This window comes from Xyrauchen texanus, chromosome 44 (genome assembly GCF_025860055.1).
Source record: "Xyrauchen texanus isolate HMW12.3.18 chromosome 44, RBS_HiC_50CHRs, whole genome shotgun sequence".
Classification (NCBI taxonomy): domain Eukaryota; kingdom Metazoa; phylum Chordata; class Actinopteri; order Cypriniformes; family Catostomidae; genus Xyrauchen; species Xyrauchen texanus.
The window spans coordinates 18,393,277-18,410,457 of record NC_068319.1 but is presented as its reverse complement, the minus strand read 5'-3'; the positions used below and the strand labels follow the sequence as shown (position 1 = coordinate 18,410,457).

General features: G+C 37.2%; 2 protein-coding genes across 3 annotated transcripts; both read right to left on the bottom strand.

The window, feature by feature from the left end:
• Window positions 1-579: 579 nt before the first annotated feature.
• LOC127636852 (schwannomin-interacting protein 1-like) lies at window positions 580-4,832 on the bottom strand. The gene is made up of 7 exons (XM_052117624.1): window positions 4,455-4,832; window positions 3,751-3,963; window positions 3,004-3,134; window positions 2,829-2,916; window positions 2,606-2,719; window positions 1,587-1,704; window positions 580-1,167 (listed from the first exon to the last, which is right to left on the bottom strand). Exons 2-7 carry the CDS (start codon window positions 3,943-3,945, stop codon window positions 1,067-1,069), a joined length of 747 nt encoding a protein of 248 aa, XP_051973584.1. The 5' UTR covers window positions 3,946-3,963; window positions 4,455-4,832; the 3' UTR covers window positions 580-1,066.
• A 1,477-nt stretch (window positions 4,833-6,309) lies between these two features.
• Window positions 6,310-13,149, bottom strand: LOC127637017 (uncharacterized). Of its 2 annotated transcripts, XM_052117858.1 has the most exons (8): window positions 12,775-13,149; window positions 10,833-11,053; window positions 10,586-10,724; window positions 9,970-10,109; window positions 9,600-9,652; window positions 9,330-9,454; window positions 7,415-7,732; window positions 6,310-7,056 (listed from the first exon to the last, which is right to left on the bottom strand). In XM_052117858.1, the coding sequence occupies exons 2-8, from the start codon at window positions 11,045-11,047 to the stop codon at window positions 6,715-6,717; spliced, it is 1,332 nt and encodes a 443-aa protein (XP_051973818.1). In that variant the 5' UTR covers window positions 11,048-11,053; window positions 12,775-13,149; the 3' UTR covers window positions 6,310-6,714. The 2 variants fall into 2 exon arrangements, with proteins under 2 accessions (XP_051973818.1, XP_051973820.1); XM_052117860.1 differs by lacking the exon at window positions 12,775-13,149 and having other exon boundaries at window positions 10,823-10,955.
• Between the last annotated feature and the right edge of the window lie 4,032 nt (window positions 13,150-17,181).

The window sequence follows — 17,181 nt, the reverse complement described above, 5'->3', positions numbered from 1 at the left end:
TAATACACCCAGTAATGAAGGAGTAAGCCTCTGTTCTCCATTCATAGCTCGGGCGAAAAAAGTTCAGCTACACTCATTCCAGCTAAAGATGACTAACTTTAATGCACTATGTGTTGTGCTTGTGAAGGTGGTTTGGGTCGATCAGCTTGTTCTTTCAAACTTTTATTATCGGACTCAAATTGGTACGGCAAAGAACCGACACTTTTGTTACCATAGTTAAGCCTGGGAAGCCTGAAACTTGATTATGGTAAGGGTTGTTACATTTCCAACACATGCTCTATTCAGTTGACCAATCAAAACAGATTAGGCCAGCTGACCAATCAGAGTAGACTGAGCTTTTCGGAAAGGGGGTTTAAAAGAGACCAGACTTAAATCAGAGTGTTTGAGCCAGAGGATGAAAATAGGTTTGGCAGAAATGTACACTATGAGAAAAAATTATGTGTTTTTAGAACCTTAAAGCATGTAAACCTATTCTAGTAGACCCCCAAAATTAAAATCATGAAACTGTAAATTAGCATAATATGGGCTCTTTAAAATAAAAAGGCAGAGAACTGCGTATGTAATATAAAATTACTGATTTATTAAATTATTGTGAATATTTAGCATTGAGATATACTTCTTTCTCACATATAAGTATGATACAAATGAGAGTTAAAAAAAAAGCATATTCATGACAGACAGCATTATTCATGCTGTTTGTATTCCCATGACAGTTACATATACTGTATATCAAAGGAATGCTTAAAGTAACTGATGATTAATATACATCACAGTAATTGATCACATATGGCTTTGACAGCAGCTTATAATATTCACTATGTATAGAAGCAATGTTAACCCATAAGTGATGAGACATTAGGGTTTGTTATTAAGGCCAAGTTGTTCACAATAAAACTTGTGACTCTAAACAATGTTACTTGCATTTCTGTGAGCATTACATTTCTTCAAGGTGAACAGGACATTCTGGCATTTGTTAGTCCACAGGGTGAGTAACAGTACATTATACTGCTTTCAGAAAGTGCCAACGTTAAACTGCAGTTTAAGCAGAGTTGCAAACATGCGTCATTCACAAAGATGTCATATCCTGTACATCCAGGAGCAAGGCATCTTGTTGAGTCCGAAGATGGTCCCGAATTACAAGATGTTTCACCAGTTCTGAGCTCAAATCTAAAACAACAATTCAAATTAGTGTATGAGTAAAATCAATCTAATTAATGTGACATGCATGTCAAAACACAAAAACAAAAAATACACTGCATATGAATTTCTTTATGAAATTAAAATTTTAATGAAAATAATAGTGTTGAAATGGATGACTTGGACCAGATAGTAAGTGAAAAGCAGAGTGTCCAGCATACATGGAAACCCATCAGTATTATTCTAAAGTGTGGAAAATAGTAATAATATAGAATGAATCGGTGTATCCAAACTTTTGACAGTTTTTGTCTTATTTTGTTTTGTTATACTGATTAAAATGATAACTTAAGTTGTTGTATTATTGATTGAAAATGTTGCAGCCGTTTTATGATTACTGTTAACAGTGTTTACAATGACTTTAATGATTGTACCCTTGAAGAAAAACATACCCTGAATGTCTTCAATCAGTGAGGTCCTGAGCGCATTTAGCTGTAGCAAAGAGCAAGTTTGCAGATCACTAAGACTAAGAATTGTTCTCCTTATGTTCATGTTACTGTACGTTGGTTCCTAAAAAAAGAACAAAAATATGCAAAATTATCAGAGAAAAGACAGCTAAAGCTGAGTCAACACTATACGATTTTGATGGTCCTTTATGAACGTTGCTTGTCCGACTATACGATATAAACCTAGAAAGATCTTGGGTAAAAGCAATGACACACTGTGCGCCATTATGTCAGATGTTTGATGCACACCGTAGTCAAGACTTTGTCCCAATCGTCTCGATTGGGTGTTTTGGGTGTCCCACTGCACGACTGTGACACAAAATTTCTGATACTGCAAGAACTTTGTCGGAGGCTAAGATTCATTAAATCGGCTGTCAATGAACATGTCACACTAAGTGTTACTAAGTATAAGATGGACAATTTTGCTGTACTAAGAGAGAAATCCTTTACAATCCCTGAAATTATGCCAAAATCGTACAGTGAACCCAGCTCAAAACAGTCACAAAAAAAAACAAAAAAAAAAAACAGCAAACTGGATTAAAGGTATAGTTCACCCCAAAATGTAAATGTTGTCATTATTTACACACCCTCATGTTGTTCCAAATACATATTCATTTTTTCTCTTCCATAGAACACAAAAGGAGATGTTAGGCAGAATGACTCAGTCACCAATCACCTTCAGTGTATGGAAAAAATATGCAATGAAAGTAAATGGTGACTGAGATTAAAATACTGCATAACATCTTTTGTAGTTCACCCACAAATTAAAATTCTCTCATCATTTACTCACCCTCATGCCATCCAACAGATCTAAAAATCAATGTTTGTGTTCCGCAGAAGAATGTCATACACATCTGGGACGGTATCATAGTGAGCAAATTATGAGAGTATTTGTACCTTTTTGTGTGAACTATCCTTTCAAGTTCAAATAACACAATATTCTCACAAATCTGCAAACCTCTCACCTCCTTCTCTTTCTGTTCGGCCCATAACTTGTCTCGAAGAGCCCTTAGTGCTGCTCTCACTTCCTGTTTAAGCCCTGGAGAGCAACTCCTACGTACCTCTGCCTCACATGAGCTCTGATGATGAAATAGCTTAATGCCTTTTGGAACCATATAAATCATGACCCGAGATACGACTCATAAATCGAAAAACAGTGAAAGTACTTTCACAAATCTCTGTGCCTACCTCTTTGCTTGATGCCCCTTCGTCATCCTCCCCCTCACTCTCACTGTTATTGATGAAGCAGAGCTGAAGATTTTTAGCATTATTAAACCTGCATGATGGAAACACATAATGGACAGTTCAATAAAAACATCAGAACTCATTTTCTGTACATTATGGACCTGCATATGTGAAATACCGTGACATTACGACAGGGACACGGCAGGGACTATAGTCTTCCTCATCTGTCCATGGCTCCCTATGGAGTGAATGGTGTTTCGACTCTGTCCAGCAACCAAGAATTCTGTCTCGCTCCGGTAATCCCAGGCTCTAAAACAACAGGCGGTATTTACTGTAGTTTAACTATTTACAGTACAATCATTGCTGGATGTGCCAAACTTCATTATAAGGAGGTGGTTTTCAGGAAAACATTTTGGATATTCACTGTAAAAAGTGACTATGGCAGTTGTACCTTAAAAGACTATTTCACCCAAAAACCCTTCTGTCATCTCAAACTCAAATGAATTACTTTCTTCAGTGGAACACAAAGATATTTTGATGGAGATATGATGTCTGTTTGTCAATACAATGCAAGTGAATCTGTTCAAAACCAACTAGATCCCTTCAGAAGACATTGATTAAACCACTGGAGTCTTTTGGATTACTTTTATTCTGTATTTATGTCCTTTTTGGAGCTTGACAACTTGGTCACCACTCACTTGCATTGTATTGACAAACAGACAACATCTCCATCAAAATATATTTTTTGTGTTATGTAAAAGAAAAAGTCGACATAGGTAGATGTTGTAGGGAATTTTAATTTTTGGGTGAACTATTCCTTTAAGGAAGTACAACTTTTTCCACTTGTGATAGACCAATATATCGTCCAATATTTGGTCATTTTGAGATTTACGGCATTGGGCTAAATATCCGATTATGTTCATACCGCTGCTTTTTCCCTTCTTTGCTCTTCCTGCCTCTCTAGCTCTGCAATTCGCAAGCTTAAATCCTCCCAGTGCATGATAGGTAGGTGTTGATCACCCTGGGGGGAATCTGCACCCTGCAGTTTGACCTTCTGGTCAGAGGTCAAGGGGTCATCAGTGATCCTCTCACGCTGCCCACTATCAGGCTTCTCCTCCATCCGTGATGGAGAGTAATGCTAATCCAGCATAGACAGGATATAAACAATGATTACATACATATAAAAAGTTCTTAACAGAACACATGCACACTTCAGACTTCGTTTGATAATTTCCAAATGGTTTTGTATCAGTATAAAAAAAGATTGCTTTGACTAGACTTGAAATAACTTGCAATATGTAAAGGACTAGAAAGTTGCATATGATTAAAGGACTTTAAAGTGGTTCCCTTCTGCATTAAAATGACTACTTTAAGAGAAAACAACTACAGAACTGTCAGTTGCCCAATCTCACTTAAGTTCAGGTTCTTTACAGTTAGCTTCGTGACGCACAACAAATGACTCCATAAACCTCGTGAAGACCAACGTGAGTGGCAAAATGTTCTCTTTATTCAATCTTACACTATATACTTAATTTTAGAAGTGACAAAGTTGGTTTGTATCATGACTGAGCCCCTCCCGTTCCTGTTTTTTTCTCAAGAAGGAGGTCAAGAAGATTACAATTCACTCACCTCTTTATCGACAAACTAAACCTGACATCGCGACGATCACCTCCGACCATTAACTTCAATGCATTTAGAAAATCACGCTGTTTAATGAATTACCACTTCAATCCTTCTTGTTGGAGAGGAAACACCCCTTTGGCGTTCCCTTTCCTCCCGCCCTGTGTGTTTCTTCTCCCGATGTTTTCTTAAAAATAACTGTGAGCAGATTGATTGTTTGTGGCGACTTTTGTAGATATCGATCTTCTTCTGAGGGGAGTTGCTCGTGTTAAAAGTTTGGATTTTGCGTGAATGTTTGGTATACTTTTGTAGGAACAGCTGGAAAGTGCAGATAAGTCTGTTTGGGAAAGCTCGAGAAAGTAGGTGTCCGATTTCACGATGACGACTCGAAGCAGACGGGAGAAGTTTGCGGGACAGTGTCGTGTTGTTCACTCTGTTGATGAAAGCTGTGATGCAATGCTTCAATAATGTAGAAAAGCCGGTGGGAAAATCACATCTCCCTAAGCTGTAACATAAACTTCAAATCGCAACATTATATATTTAAATGCATGCCAGATGGGAGCTCGAGGTTACTGATTTGCTGCTATCTTCATTTTAAAGTAGTGTACTAATGTAACGGAAATATGTCGACACACATTGCTCATTAAAAATAGGGAAAATCTCGGTACTTTACCAGGAAACTTAACTGACAAATCATTGCACATACACTGTTAAATTCCCAGTAAAATACTGGCAGTTGCAGTTGCCAGAAATGTTCCTTAAAACTGCCAGGAATCACAGGATGTTTTGGTGCTTGTATAATGTACAGTTCACAACCCTACATCATAACATTAAATGATATACTGGTAAAGGGACAGTTCACTCAAAATTGAAAATGGTCTCTTCATTGCCTTTCAAGCACCAAAAATCACATAAAGGCAGCATAAAAGTAATCCATACAACTCCATTGGTTTAATCCTTGTCTTCAGAAGAAATAGGAAAGGTGTGGGGGAGAAAAAGATCAATATTTAAGTCCTTTTTTTCACTATAAATCTCCATTTTCCACATCTCTAAATTATGCTGCCTTTATGCAATTTCTGGAGCTTCAAAGGTCTGGCCAACATTGACTTCCGCTGAAACAACCTACCGAGCTGAGATATTCTTCTAAAAATCTTAATTTGTGTTCAGCTGAAGAAAGAAAGACATACACATCTGGAGTGGCATGAAAGTGAATTTTAATTTTTGGGTAAACTATTCCTTTAATATACCAACCTCATGGACCTACACGCTTCACACTTTTAAATGTACTACTGTTAACCACAATATTAACACAGGTTGTAAAAAAGAAGGATGCATGATGAATTAAAGTTTATCAAGAGTGGAGGAGCATAAAACACCCCAATGTACAAAACTGATATGAAAAATAAGAAGAAACATAATTATTTCAATAAAATATAATCAAATGTGATGGGTCACACAGAGACTTCTTGGAAATTAATTTTAAAAATAGTGCACCATAAAAGTACATGCATTGTCTTAACACACACTTTACAATAAACTAGTAGATATTGGAAACACTTTATAATAAGGCTTCATTCATTAATATTACTTATACATTAGGTATCATGAACAAACAATTAACAATATATTGTTTACAACATATATTAATCTTTGTTAATGTTAGTAAATAAAATAAAATTGTTCACTGTTAGTTCATAGTGCATTAATTAATGTTAACCAAAACAACTTTTAATTTAAAACATGTATTAGTATATATTGTAATTAACATTAACTAATATTAATAAATGCTGTACAAATATTTGACATTTTTAATTCATGTTAACTAATATTGTTTACTAATTTTAACATGGAACCTTATTGTAAAGTGTTACCAAGATATTTAATACTTTTTACTTAAAACAAAATAAATGACAATATTTTACAGTAAAAAGACATGTATTGTGATTTTATTTTTTCACCATATATGGTGACAATCAATAAAAACAATTACTGTAAAAATGTTACCTACATTTAGTCGTTAAGATAAAAAAAAAAAAGAAAGTGTACATTTTTCTGAATTTTCTTAAAAAGTTCATTTTTCTAGTTATGTTAAGCTCTAAAACATTTCCTTGGCTAGATATTGATCTTTGTGAGTGCAAATCTATTAAATTATTTTTAACATTTATTGTCTAGTACTCACAAATGACTGGAAAAGTAATACAGATTTGTTCTTCAAAAGATGTGGGAACCCTGATGATAGGTAAACAGTGAAAATCTCATACATTTGTCTTTACACTAAACTTTTTGTTTGTTCAGGTTGGCCTTCCAAAAGCTCCCACTGTGTGGCATCAATGAGCCTGTAGTTCATCTGTCTGTATTTCTGTGGGTGTTTTCGCCTCTGTCTGCCCACCTCCTCATACAGGCTCTGAATGACTGGCTGTGGAGGTGTGAATTGACCCGCTCTGGCCAGATCCAAGTAATAACCCCATTGACCAGAGTCCAAATGGAGCAGATGCTTCACCTGCACACCTGACTCCTGTTTTCTTTTCATATCACCCTGTATTTCCTTCTCCATCTCCTCCAGGGTAGGCAACTTGACTGAACCTTCAAGGACAGCCAGGGCGAATTGAACCTAAGGATATATATGATTCATTGAGAAAAAGAGTAAGAGTTGATAAAGAATTCATATTCAATATTCAAACCATTGAATTTTACATTAATAAAGAGAAAAAATGTCACCTCATGTTGTTCAAAACACATATGAAAATGCTTCCATGGAACACAAAAGGAATCTTTTTGCAGAATGTTAGCTTCAGTCATAATTTACTTTCATTGTATGGAAAAAAATATATGCTATTAGCCCAACATCTCCTTTTGTGTTCCAGAGAAAAAATTAATTAATGTGGGTTTGAAACAAGAAAAGGGTGAATACATTATGTTAGAATTTGTATTTCTTGTTGAACTATATCTTTAAGCTGCTCTCTGCTTACCTGGTAGTTGAAGTGTATAAAAGGGCAAATAATTTTGCAAATGCCAACAAAAAAAATGGAAGGGAAGGCAGGGGGCAGCAAGAACTTGTATAGCGGAAACATAATATGATCCTGTATTTCCAGGCCCAGTTCTGATGGACAGAGGAATGGGAAGTTAAAATTGTATCCTGTACAGAGCAGAAGAACATCAGCCTGGGTCACTGATCCATCCTTGAACTGTAAAGACCCATCTTCCAAAACCCTACCAACAGGGGTAGCCTGGTGGACACCCAAAGGCAGAGAGAAGGGCAGAGATGGTTTGTTATGACTGAGAATCACCTAGAGATAAAGATGGAGGACATAGGTGTGAATGAGAGAAATAAAACTTTGCACTTCTTAAAGAGGTCATGAAATGAAGAATCAAATTTTCCCTGATCTTTTGACAAATAAAAGGTCATTGTACTATAAAAACATACTGTAAGTTTCAGAGCTCAAAACTTCCTCCTCAGTACAAAAAGAGAATTTGTTGAAACCAAGCTGCCAAAATGACTTGTTCTCTACTTCCTCCACATTGTGATGTCACACTGTGTTAGACATCTGCATCTGACTGCCTTCACAACAACCCATCAATGCCTACTTTACCTTATCACTTTCGTAGCCTGCCCAGTAGTGGTGAGCAGTGAGATGGCAAGTAGTAAGAGCAGGTCAGTCAAGATCAGAGAACCAGTCATAACAGTGGGCGTGTACTGTCAATTCTTAAAGTAGAAACAGCACCAAAACCGAGGGACTGAATGAGGGTGGACAATGATCATGTTTTACAAATATATGAATGTTTTTTTGTGCAGAAAAACTTTACTAATGTGAAAAGAGAACCTAAAGAAAAATATTTTCATGTCATGACCCCTTTAAATATCCCATTAAATGACAAATGCAACTTTCTTTAATGTGTTTTTTGTATTTCCTATAAAGCGTTACAGTCTGTAGTTACCAAAGTAAAAATCCCATTAATTTCTTCCATAGGGGATTTCAGCTGTTCAGGTTTTAGTCCAAAAACCTGGAAGAGAATTAGCCATGGGTTCCCTCTGTATTTTCCTATGAGTTTTTATAATGGGAGTTTTCAACTTATGAGAAAAATAAGGTCTGTGGTAAACATTGCTTGAAGATATGTGGACGTTTTGTTCTACAACACTGTGGCAGGGCGGAGGGCGGGGCCAGGTCATGATCATACACACCCGGTCCCTTATCAGGCTAATCAAGCCTCCGCGAGGGATAAAGGCAGACTGCGGAGGATTGTGCGTGAGAGAGAGATAGTTTACGGACATGTCTGTCATGTGTGTGTGTTTGTGTCTTATGTTTCAGTTTATTATTAAAATATTATTTATATTGACAAGCCGGTTCTCGCCTCCTCCTTTCCATTAACTGCTTTACAAACATAAATTACACACTGTCATACCTCAAACGTGAATTCTGAAGTTGTATTGAATTACATACTTTTTGTAAAAACATACGATGCCTTCAAAATTCACATTGTAGAATAAAACGTCCATGTATTGTCAAGTAATGTTTACCACATAACTTATTTTACTCTTAAATTGAAAAAACCCATTATAAAAACCTATAGGAAAATCCTGATTGAATCCATGGCAAATTTGACTTCCGGGTTTGCGTACAAATTGACTGAACAGCTCTATTGATGATTAACAACAACTTATACTGTAAACTTTCAAAGACAGACCTACGATGAGCTTTAATGTTGTTAATCAATAGGATATGCATCTGTTGAAGCCACCAGTCCATGATACTCAACTTCATGGAGGAATTAAAACTATTGGCAACTATTGGCATTGAGTTCTAAAAATCAACTATCAGCACGATAAATCTGTAAAACCGATATATCGGTTGACCTCTAATTGTGAGAAGGATCTAAATCACAAACCTGAGCACCGGCTTGGGCTAACTCAATGGAAATGTCCACACCAGATGCTCCGGCCCCCAAAACCACCACTGACTTGTTTGCGAAATGCTCTGGATAGCGGTATGAGTGACTGTGTAACACTTTCCCTGCAAAACAGCAGCGGAAGGCAAAGATTAATGTAGGAAGATGAGAGACAGAAAAATAAAACGGGAAATGCAGGGGTGTAATGAGACTAATGGTTAGGGCTTTCAGGGTTATGCATTTGTAGTGATCAGTGATCATTTGTTGTACCTTTAAAATGCTCTATTCCAGGAATGTGGGGCAGGTGGGGGTCGGAGTAATGCCTGCAGAAAGAGGAAAGAAATATGAGTCAGCGCGGAGATGCTAGAGGACTCCTGTGGTCTTCTGAATTCCCTCACAGAAATGCCACACGAACACATAACATAATACTCATTCACATCGCATCTGAGAGAATTCTCATCCTCCCTTTCGAAAGAAAAAGTGACTGGGTGCATTATGGGATAAATGAACATCCCACTATCTGAATAATGCTATGCATTTCGAACATAACCAGAAAGGCACAGTCTGAGATTAGATGCAGTTGTGTCCATTTGAGCATGTCTGGGAAATAAAAGGACACTTTAGATGCATTCCTCCTTACCCACTGCAGACAAACACAGAGTCGAACGTCTGTGTGTTACGGTCTCCACATGTGTTGCACGAAATTACCTCCCACGTCACAGCTCCCCCCTTCTCTGTCTCCATGGAGACAGGCTTCACCTTTTCCACCACAGTGTTGAACTGTGAGGGACAAAGCAGTCTGTCATAAGCAATATTTTTGTGTCCGTTGGTAAGAAAACTACTTTCTAATACTGTGAAAGTTTCTCTCAAGCTTCTCAAAATTGTATGCTGTGATGCTCAAGTCTTTGATTGACAAGCAGGGGTCAGTGGCCTTACACCCCTGAACAAAGAAGCTTCATCATGTTTGACCAGTAATGGCTGTACAACAACAAATGCCTTTGAACAATAATTGACAATTAGGTTTCTTTGTTTACTTGTATAGTATGTTCAATGCAGATTTTCACGTACAGTATGCCCTCAGATGGACTGGGAAACCTATGATGCAGTTTAGCAATTGTGTTGTAAAATTTAATAAAGTAAACAATATTGTCATCCCATTCTTGCATCATTTGCTTTGAGACAAATGCACAGTTCGGCAGTTCGGTTTGCTTATATGGTCTTGTTTAATGGTCATAGATACTGGAACAAACAGATACCTTAATACAAGGAGCAATATCATGCCTCTCACAATATTTTTCCAAATACTCCTGAACTGCTGTGTGGTGCAAAAAAGATGGTAGGTGCTCATCAAAAGGCAAATCAGGAAACATCATAACCTCCTTAGGCAAATTGGTCCTGAAATCAGACATAAGATTTCATAGCTAAGTTACATAATTGGACACAGATCAAATGGAATCAAAGTGAACTGCATGGAAAAACATGGTTACACTTACTGTTATTTACCTAAGGTCCCTATACATACTACTGTGGATGGGGTATCCACTGTCATAAGTTCCCACTCTTTCCTCATAGAACCAGGTGCCGCCCACATGCTCGGTGATTTCGTACACAACAGGTGGATCAAAAGTCTCTGGGTGAGACAAGATGTGTCGAGCGGCACAGAGGCCTGCGGCCCCGGCCCCTATCACAGCTACACAAACTCTTCCCCTCCGCTCCATTCAGATCTATTTGGAAAATGAACCAGCTACATAAACAGACATGACTATATAAAATGTAAGGGCCGGTTCACACAGAACACGTTTTTTTTTTAATCTGTCTGCTCTGTTTTTTCATTGTTTTTCTACACAAACATGCACTAGAGATGCACATCTTCGACCGTTGCGCCACGTCTCACTGTTTTTCCAATGTCTTGTTGTAGCGTTTTTTAGATGCTGTGTCAAGTTAAAGGTTTTTTAAGGAATTTTCTGGGTACAGTAGAAGTTAAGCTCATTAGACAGCATTTGTGGCATAATGTTGATTACCATTTCGACTCGTTCCTCCTTTCCCTTTTTTTGTTCTTTTTTATATTCTCCCCTTTTATCCCCAATTTGGAATGCCCAATACCAAAGTCCTTGTCGTGGCGTAGTGACTCGCCTCAATCAGGGTGGTGGAGGAGGAGGCTTCACGCACAACTCACCGTGCGCCCCACTGAGAGCGAACCACATTAAAGTGACCACAAGGAGATTACCCCATGTGACTCTACCCTCCCTAGCAACCAGGCCAATTTGGTTGCTTAGGAGACCTGGCTGGAGTCATTCAGCATGCCCTGGATTCGAACTTGCGACTCCAGGGGTGGTAGTCAGCATCCTTACTCGCTGTCGTTCCTCCTTTTCTTAAAAAACCCCCCAATAAAATCGAGGTTACAGTGAGGCATTTACAATGGAAGTGATGGGGCCAATTTCTGGAGGGTTTAAAGGAAGAAATGTGAAGATTATCATTTTATAAAAGCACAAACATGAATTATTATGTTAAAACTCATTTATTATTTGAGCTGTTAAGTTGTTTAAATCCTTGTTTTTATGTTCGTCTTAAGATTTAGCATTATGTTGCCATAATAAGTTAAATAAAAAATTGGATACAACTTTACACAGAAATGTTGGTATACGATTTTATCACACTAAATGTTAACATGCATATTGTTTACGTATTGTGGCTATCCTTTAAAAAACGGTCAATATGTTAACTTTATGGATTCGCCCAACATATTCACTTCCATTGTGCCTCACTGTTACCCAGGTTTTGCTTTAAATAACAAAAATATTTAAAACAAGTCTAAATAATTTTTTGTTGTAATTAACACAAATGATGATAATTGAGCTTAAGCGGAAATATGTGATTTCTGGTTTTCAAAACAGATGTCTGAATACACCCCCGTCTACCATTGGTCAAACAAAGAGATAACCCCGCCCCCAACTCACACCATTGGTTGAGTAACGTTGTTGGGGCGGGTCTAACCGAATCTCATAAAACAAACAAGTTTCATAGCGCAACAGAAAGAAACACAGTGATTACAGTTTTCGAGAAAATGCACCTATGAAGGGCTTACTAATAGTCTTTGCATATTAATTAGGAATAGAAGAAAGAATTTTGACACAAAAAAGTAACATAGGCCTACTTCAGCTTTAAACTTTTCAAAATGCGTCTGGAGCAATATCAGTGGTCTGTAGACATATTCTGTTCAAATAGCTGCGCAGCGTCTATAGCTTTCAGCACAAGAACACGTTCAGTCTGAACGGCCCCTAAACGAAAATAACGAACCCAAACGATATAATTGTTAGTAATTTTAATATAATGAGGTGTATGTAATATATATAAAACAGGTAAATCGCTCGAAGGCAAATGCGCATGCGCACTGTACTTGTTTATAAGTCCAGCTGCAGGTCTTTTATGAGTCAGAACCTATTACCTGTTCAGGATCCGAAAACTCACCGCCGGTAATCACTACTCACACACACTAGGCTACACAGTTCACACAAAGCTGTTTGCTGCGGAGATTTAGCGAGCATGATCCCTCATTTTGAATGCTGTCTTAAAATAAATGCTTGGTCTCCACAACAGTTGAACAATGTGTCACTAATGTGAACTTTGGTCATGATTCAGGCGTCTCCTCCAATCAATATAGATTCCTCCTCTGTTGTTTGCCGTGGGATGGCTGTATTGGCTGAAAGGAAAATCTTCCGACGAGAGCACTTTATAACTGTCAGCTCTTATCAGTAACGATACACTCACTACCAGTTCTTTAAAAGTTTCACCGTTCCTAGTACATTTCCCCTCTTTTCTTTTACCAGGAAATGATCTGACTGGCTATAAAAGGGGACGGAAGATATAACGACCGTGTAATAAATTCATAATAAAGGTACAAACCCTCTTGCATTCAGTTATTTTGAAAACTATGATAAAGCTACCTTAACATTACCTAAAAGCTATCTGCAGGTGTGAAATATGAAAGGGCCAGTTACAATTTCATGGGCTAAATGAACTATGAAGATAGGTTGATATTGTTTGATGTGAAGTTAAAATGATTTGTCAAACCCATTACAAAAAAAAAAAAAAAAAAAACTGTGGAGGTTCTATGGTACAGTTATGGTCATATAATGGTAGTTATATATTTACAAAGGTACTGAATGATATTTATGTATCATAATTATTTAATGACACATTAAGGAACTCCAACGAATACCATGGTACGTGTACAAAAACATGGTATTATCTAGGTATTTTTTGTTAGTGATCAACAAAGTGGTAGTGCTGCAGCATTGTTTATCAGTTGGGTTGCTAGGAGACATCTCTAATGAGAGTCAAACCCCTGCTAAGCTAACGGAATGTTGCAGTTTTGTTTCCTTAAATGTCATCTTCAGAATATCGGGGAATGGAATGCATTTATGGTCAGAGATACAAAGTAGGATTATCCCACACCCAACTTTAATGGAACACAGCATAACCTTGTACCCTGAAGAAACTAAATTTATTGCAAGCAACATGCAAGTAAATACTATTTGATAGATTTTTCCAGGCGTTATAGACCTCCTTGGTAGATTCAAATGAAAAATTATGATTTTTAGGCTTGCTTGAGAATTAATTGTCTTTTCAAGTTCGGGCTTTTTGTTTTTAAAATGTCAATTGGTATTATTAGTTAGCTGTGTCATAATGCATGATGCCCAAATGCATACAGTGTCTTATTCATTGTGAAACTGTGTTTTCTTAATGGCATGAATCACACTGAAGGCCTAGACTTAAAATGCACGGCCTGCCACTCACTGTATTTGTGTAGGCTATATTAGACCTGTATTATAACATGCTCGCTACAACCATTTCTGATGTAAATTATTAAATTCTAGGAAAGGGCCAAGAAAAAACCCATAAAAGGCACCAAGTTAAGTGAATTTCGCACATGGATTTGGCTATGGTACCTAGAACTGTATAAAAAACCTACATAGACTATGAATATTTAGGTCAAAGGGATAGTTCACACAATACATGAAAATTCTCTCATCATTTACTCACCCTCATACCATCCAAGATGATTTTTAGAACAAGTACTTACAATGCAATGAATGGTGACCAGGCCTTTGAATCTCCAAAAATCACATAAAGGCAGCATGAAAGTAATCCTAAAACTCCAGTGGCTAAATCCATATCTTCAGAAGCGATATGATAGGTGTGGGTGAGAAAGAGATCAATTTGTAAGCTTGTTTTTATCATAAATTTCCATCCCTGCTCAGTAGGTGGCAATCTGCATGAAGAAAAGAAGCAAGAACTAAAGAAGCAGCTTGTTGAAGTGAAAGTGGAGATTGATAGTAAAAAAAGACTTAAATATTGATCTGTTTCTCACTCACATCTATCATATTGCTTCTGAAGATATGGATTAAATCACTGGAGTCTTATGGATCATTTTTATGCTGCCTTTATGTGCTTTTGAAGCTTCAGAGTTCTGTCCACCATTCACTTGCATTGTGAGGACCTACAGAGCTGAAATATTCTTCTAAAAATATTTCTTTGTGTTCAGAAGAAGAAAGAAAGTCAAGCACCTCTGAGATGGCATGAGGGTGAGTAAATGATGAGAGAGTTTGGGTGAACTGTCACTTTAATTGTCTTAAAAACCTGACCTGTAAAAAATGTAGCGTAAAACATTTTTACCCTACAAAAGGGAAAAGTTCTGAAAGAACCATGCTTTAGCAAGGAAATGATCAAAGAGTCTTTCAAGGCAAGTCAGTCCACTCAGTGGCCATCTTTGGAATGCTCCCAACACATACAAATCTGAAAACAATAGTTGATGAATTGTACTTCTTTTTTTGATCTAGCTAAAAACGCAGTTTTTCATGCTCATCCAGCTAATGCACATGCATGTTCACAAGTTGACTGAAAGGCGAAGTCTGTAAAGGTGATTGGCTCTTTTACCTGGGTTATACCACTGGAGGCCTGTGAGGACCTGCAGAGCTGAAATATTCTTCTCTTCCAAATTCATCTAACTTCCTGTTTGTATTTAAGCTACTGAGAAGAGTCGATCTAAATCAATTACGTGTAATTGACTGAAATTGTTTTTCATCAAGAGTTGATGGTGTGAGCTTACATCACCCCTTTACTACGTGAAAATGCAAAGGTAAATTGGACCTAGCTGATCACATTCAGACAGCTATGACACACTGCACTTTTTCATAATATAAGCATTTCATTGTTATACATGTAATTCTGCAAAATGTTTAAGGGTTTCAATGTGTAGTTGACATGCTTGTATTATTTTGCATGCAAGTTCATGACTCTAAAGACAATTATTTGTACTTTTTTTAAATATTTTTTTTTATGTGATTAAAACAGTTGTCAATGGAATATAAAATAAAATGTACATATATACAGTGCCTTGCAAAAGTATTCAGACCCCTGGCCAATTCTCTCCGAATTACAAATGGTACACTGAAATTTCATTCTGATTGATATTTTATTTTAAAACACTGAAGCTCAAAATCAAAACCTAAATAGGATTGAGATCAGGTCTTTGACTGGGCCACTGTAGGACATTTATGTTTTTGTTCTTGAGCCACTCCAATGTTGCTTTGGCCTTGTGCTTGGGATCATTGTCATGCTGAAGGGTGATTTTCCTCTCAAGCTTCAGTTTTTTAGCGGATTGAAGCAGGTTCTCTTGCAGTATTTCCCTATATTTGACTCCATCCATTCTTCCTTCAATTCTAACAAGATGCCCAGTCCCTGCTGATGAGAAGCATCCCCACAGCATGATGCTGCCACCACTTTACTTCACTGCAGGGATGGTGTGTCTTGAGGCATAATGTTAGGTTTGCACCTCACATAGCGCTTTGAGTTTTTGGCCAAAAAGCTCTATCATGGTCTCAACAGACCACCAATCCTTCTCCCACATCGCAGCTGGGTCACTCGCATTCTTTCTCTCGCAAGTCTCCTTTTTGTTAGAGTGCTGAGTTTTGAGGGATGGCCTTTTCTTGGCAGTGCCTGGGTGCCAGCTTCCACTTCCTGATTATTGATCCAACTGTGCTCACTGGGATATCCAAACATTTGGATATTTTTTGTAACCTTTCCCTAATCTATGCAACTTCTGTGGAATGCTCTTTGGTCTAAAATTTCCTTCAGATTCACAGCCTGACCAATGATCCTTCAACAAAGGGTTTTTTAGCCTGAAAATGTGATTGCAACTTTTAATGATTCACAGGTGGATGCCAATTGTAAAGTAATTGTGTCCTCGTTAGGGCAATTTCTTTCATTGGTATAACCTGGCAGCTTCCACTGCATAGGGGTTCAATACTTATGCAAGCACTGTGTGTGTGTGTATATATATATATATATATATATATATATATAAACATATAAACATATAAACATATAAACATACAAACATACAAACAATAACACAATGAGTGAATGACATAAGAAGATGGTAAGACGTGTCTTACAGTGATATTTTAATGACATTATTTTGTCTCTTGGAGTTTCGTAAGCACAGAGGAATATCAGTAGATCAACAGCGTGAAGGTAGGATTTTGTGTATTTATGAATGAAGGCACCCTTGTTTTAAAATCTCCCTTCTCTGCTTACAGTTGTTTTGGCATCCCATGAACACTTTAAAATACTCATGATAACTTTCGGCAACTCTACAACCTATAAATCCTCTTCGCTAGCTAATTACACTTAATCAACACCATAGATATCTATATATAATGCACTTATATATAGTGCATTATATATAGAATATCAAAGACAATTTTTTTTAAATGGCTGCACGTTAGTTTCTCTTGTGCAAAAGGTAAATATATTGAGAGATAGAAAGAAGCATGCAGCAGCACAGATA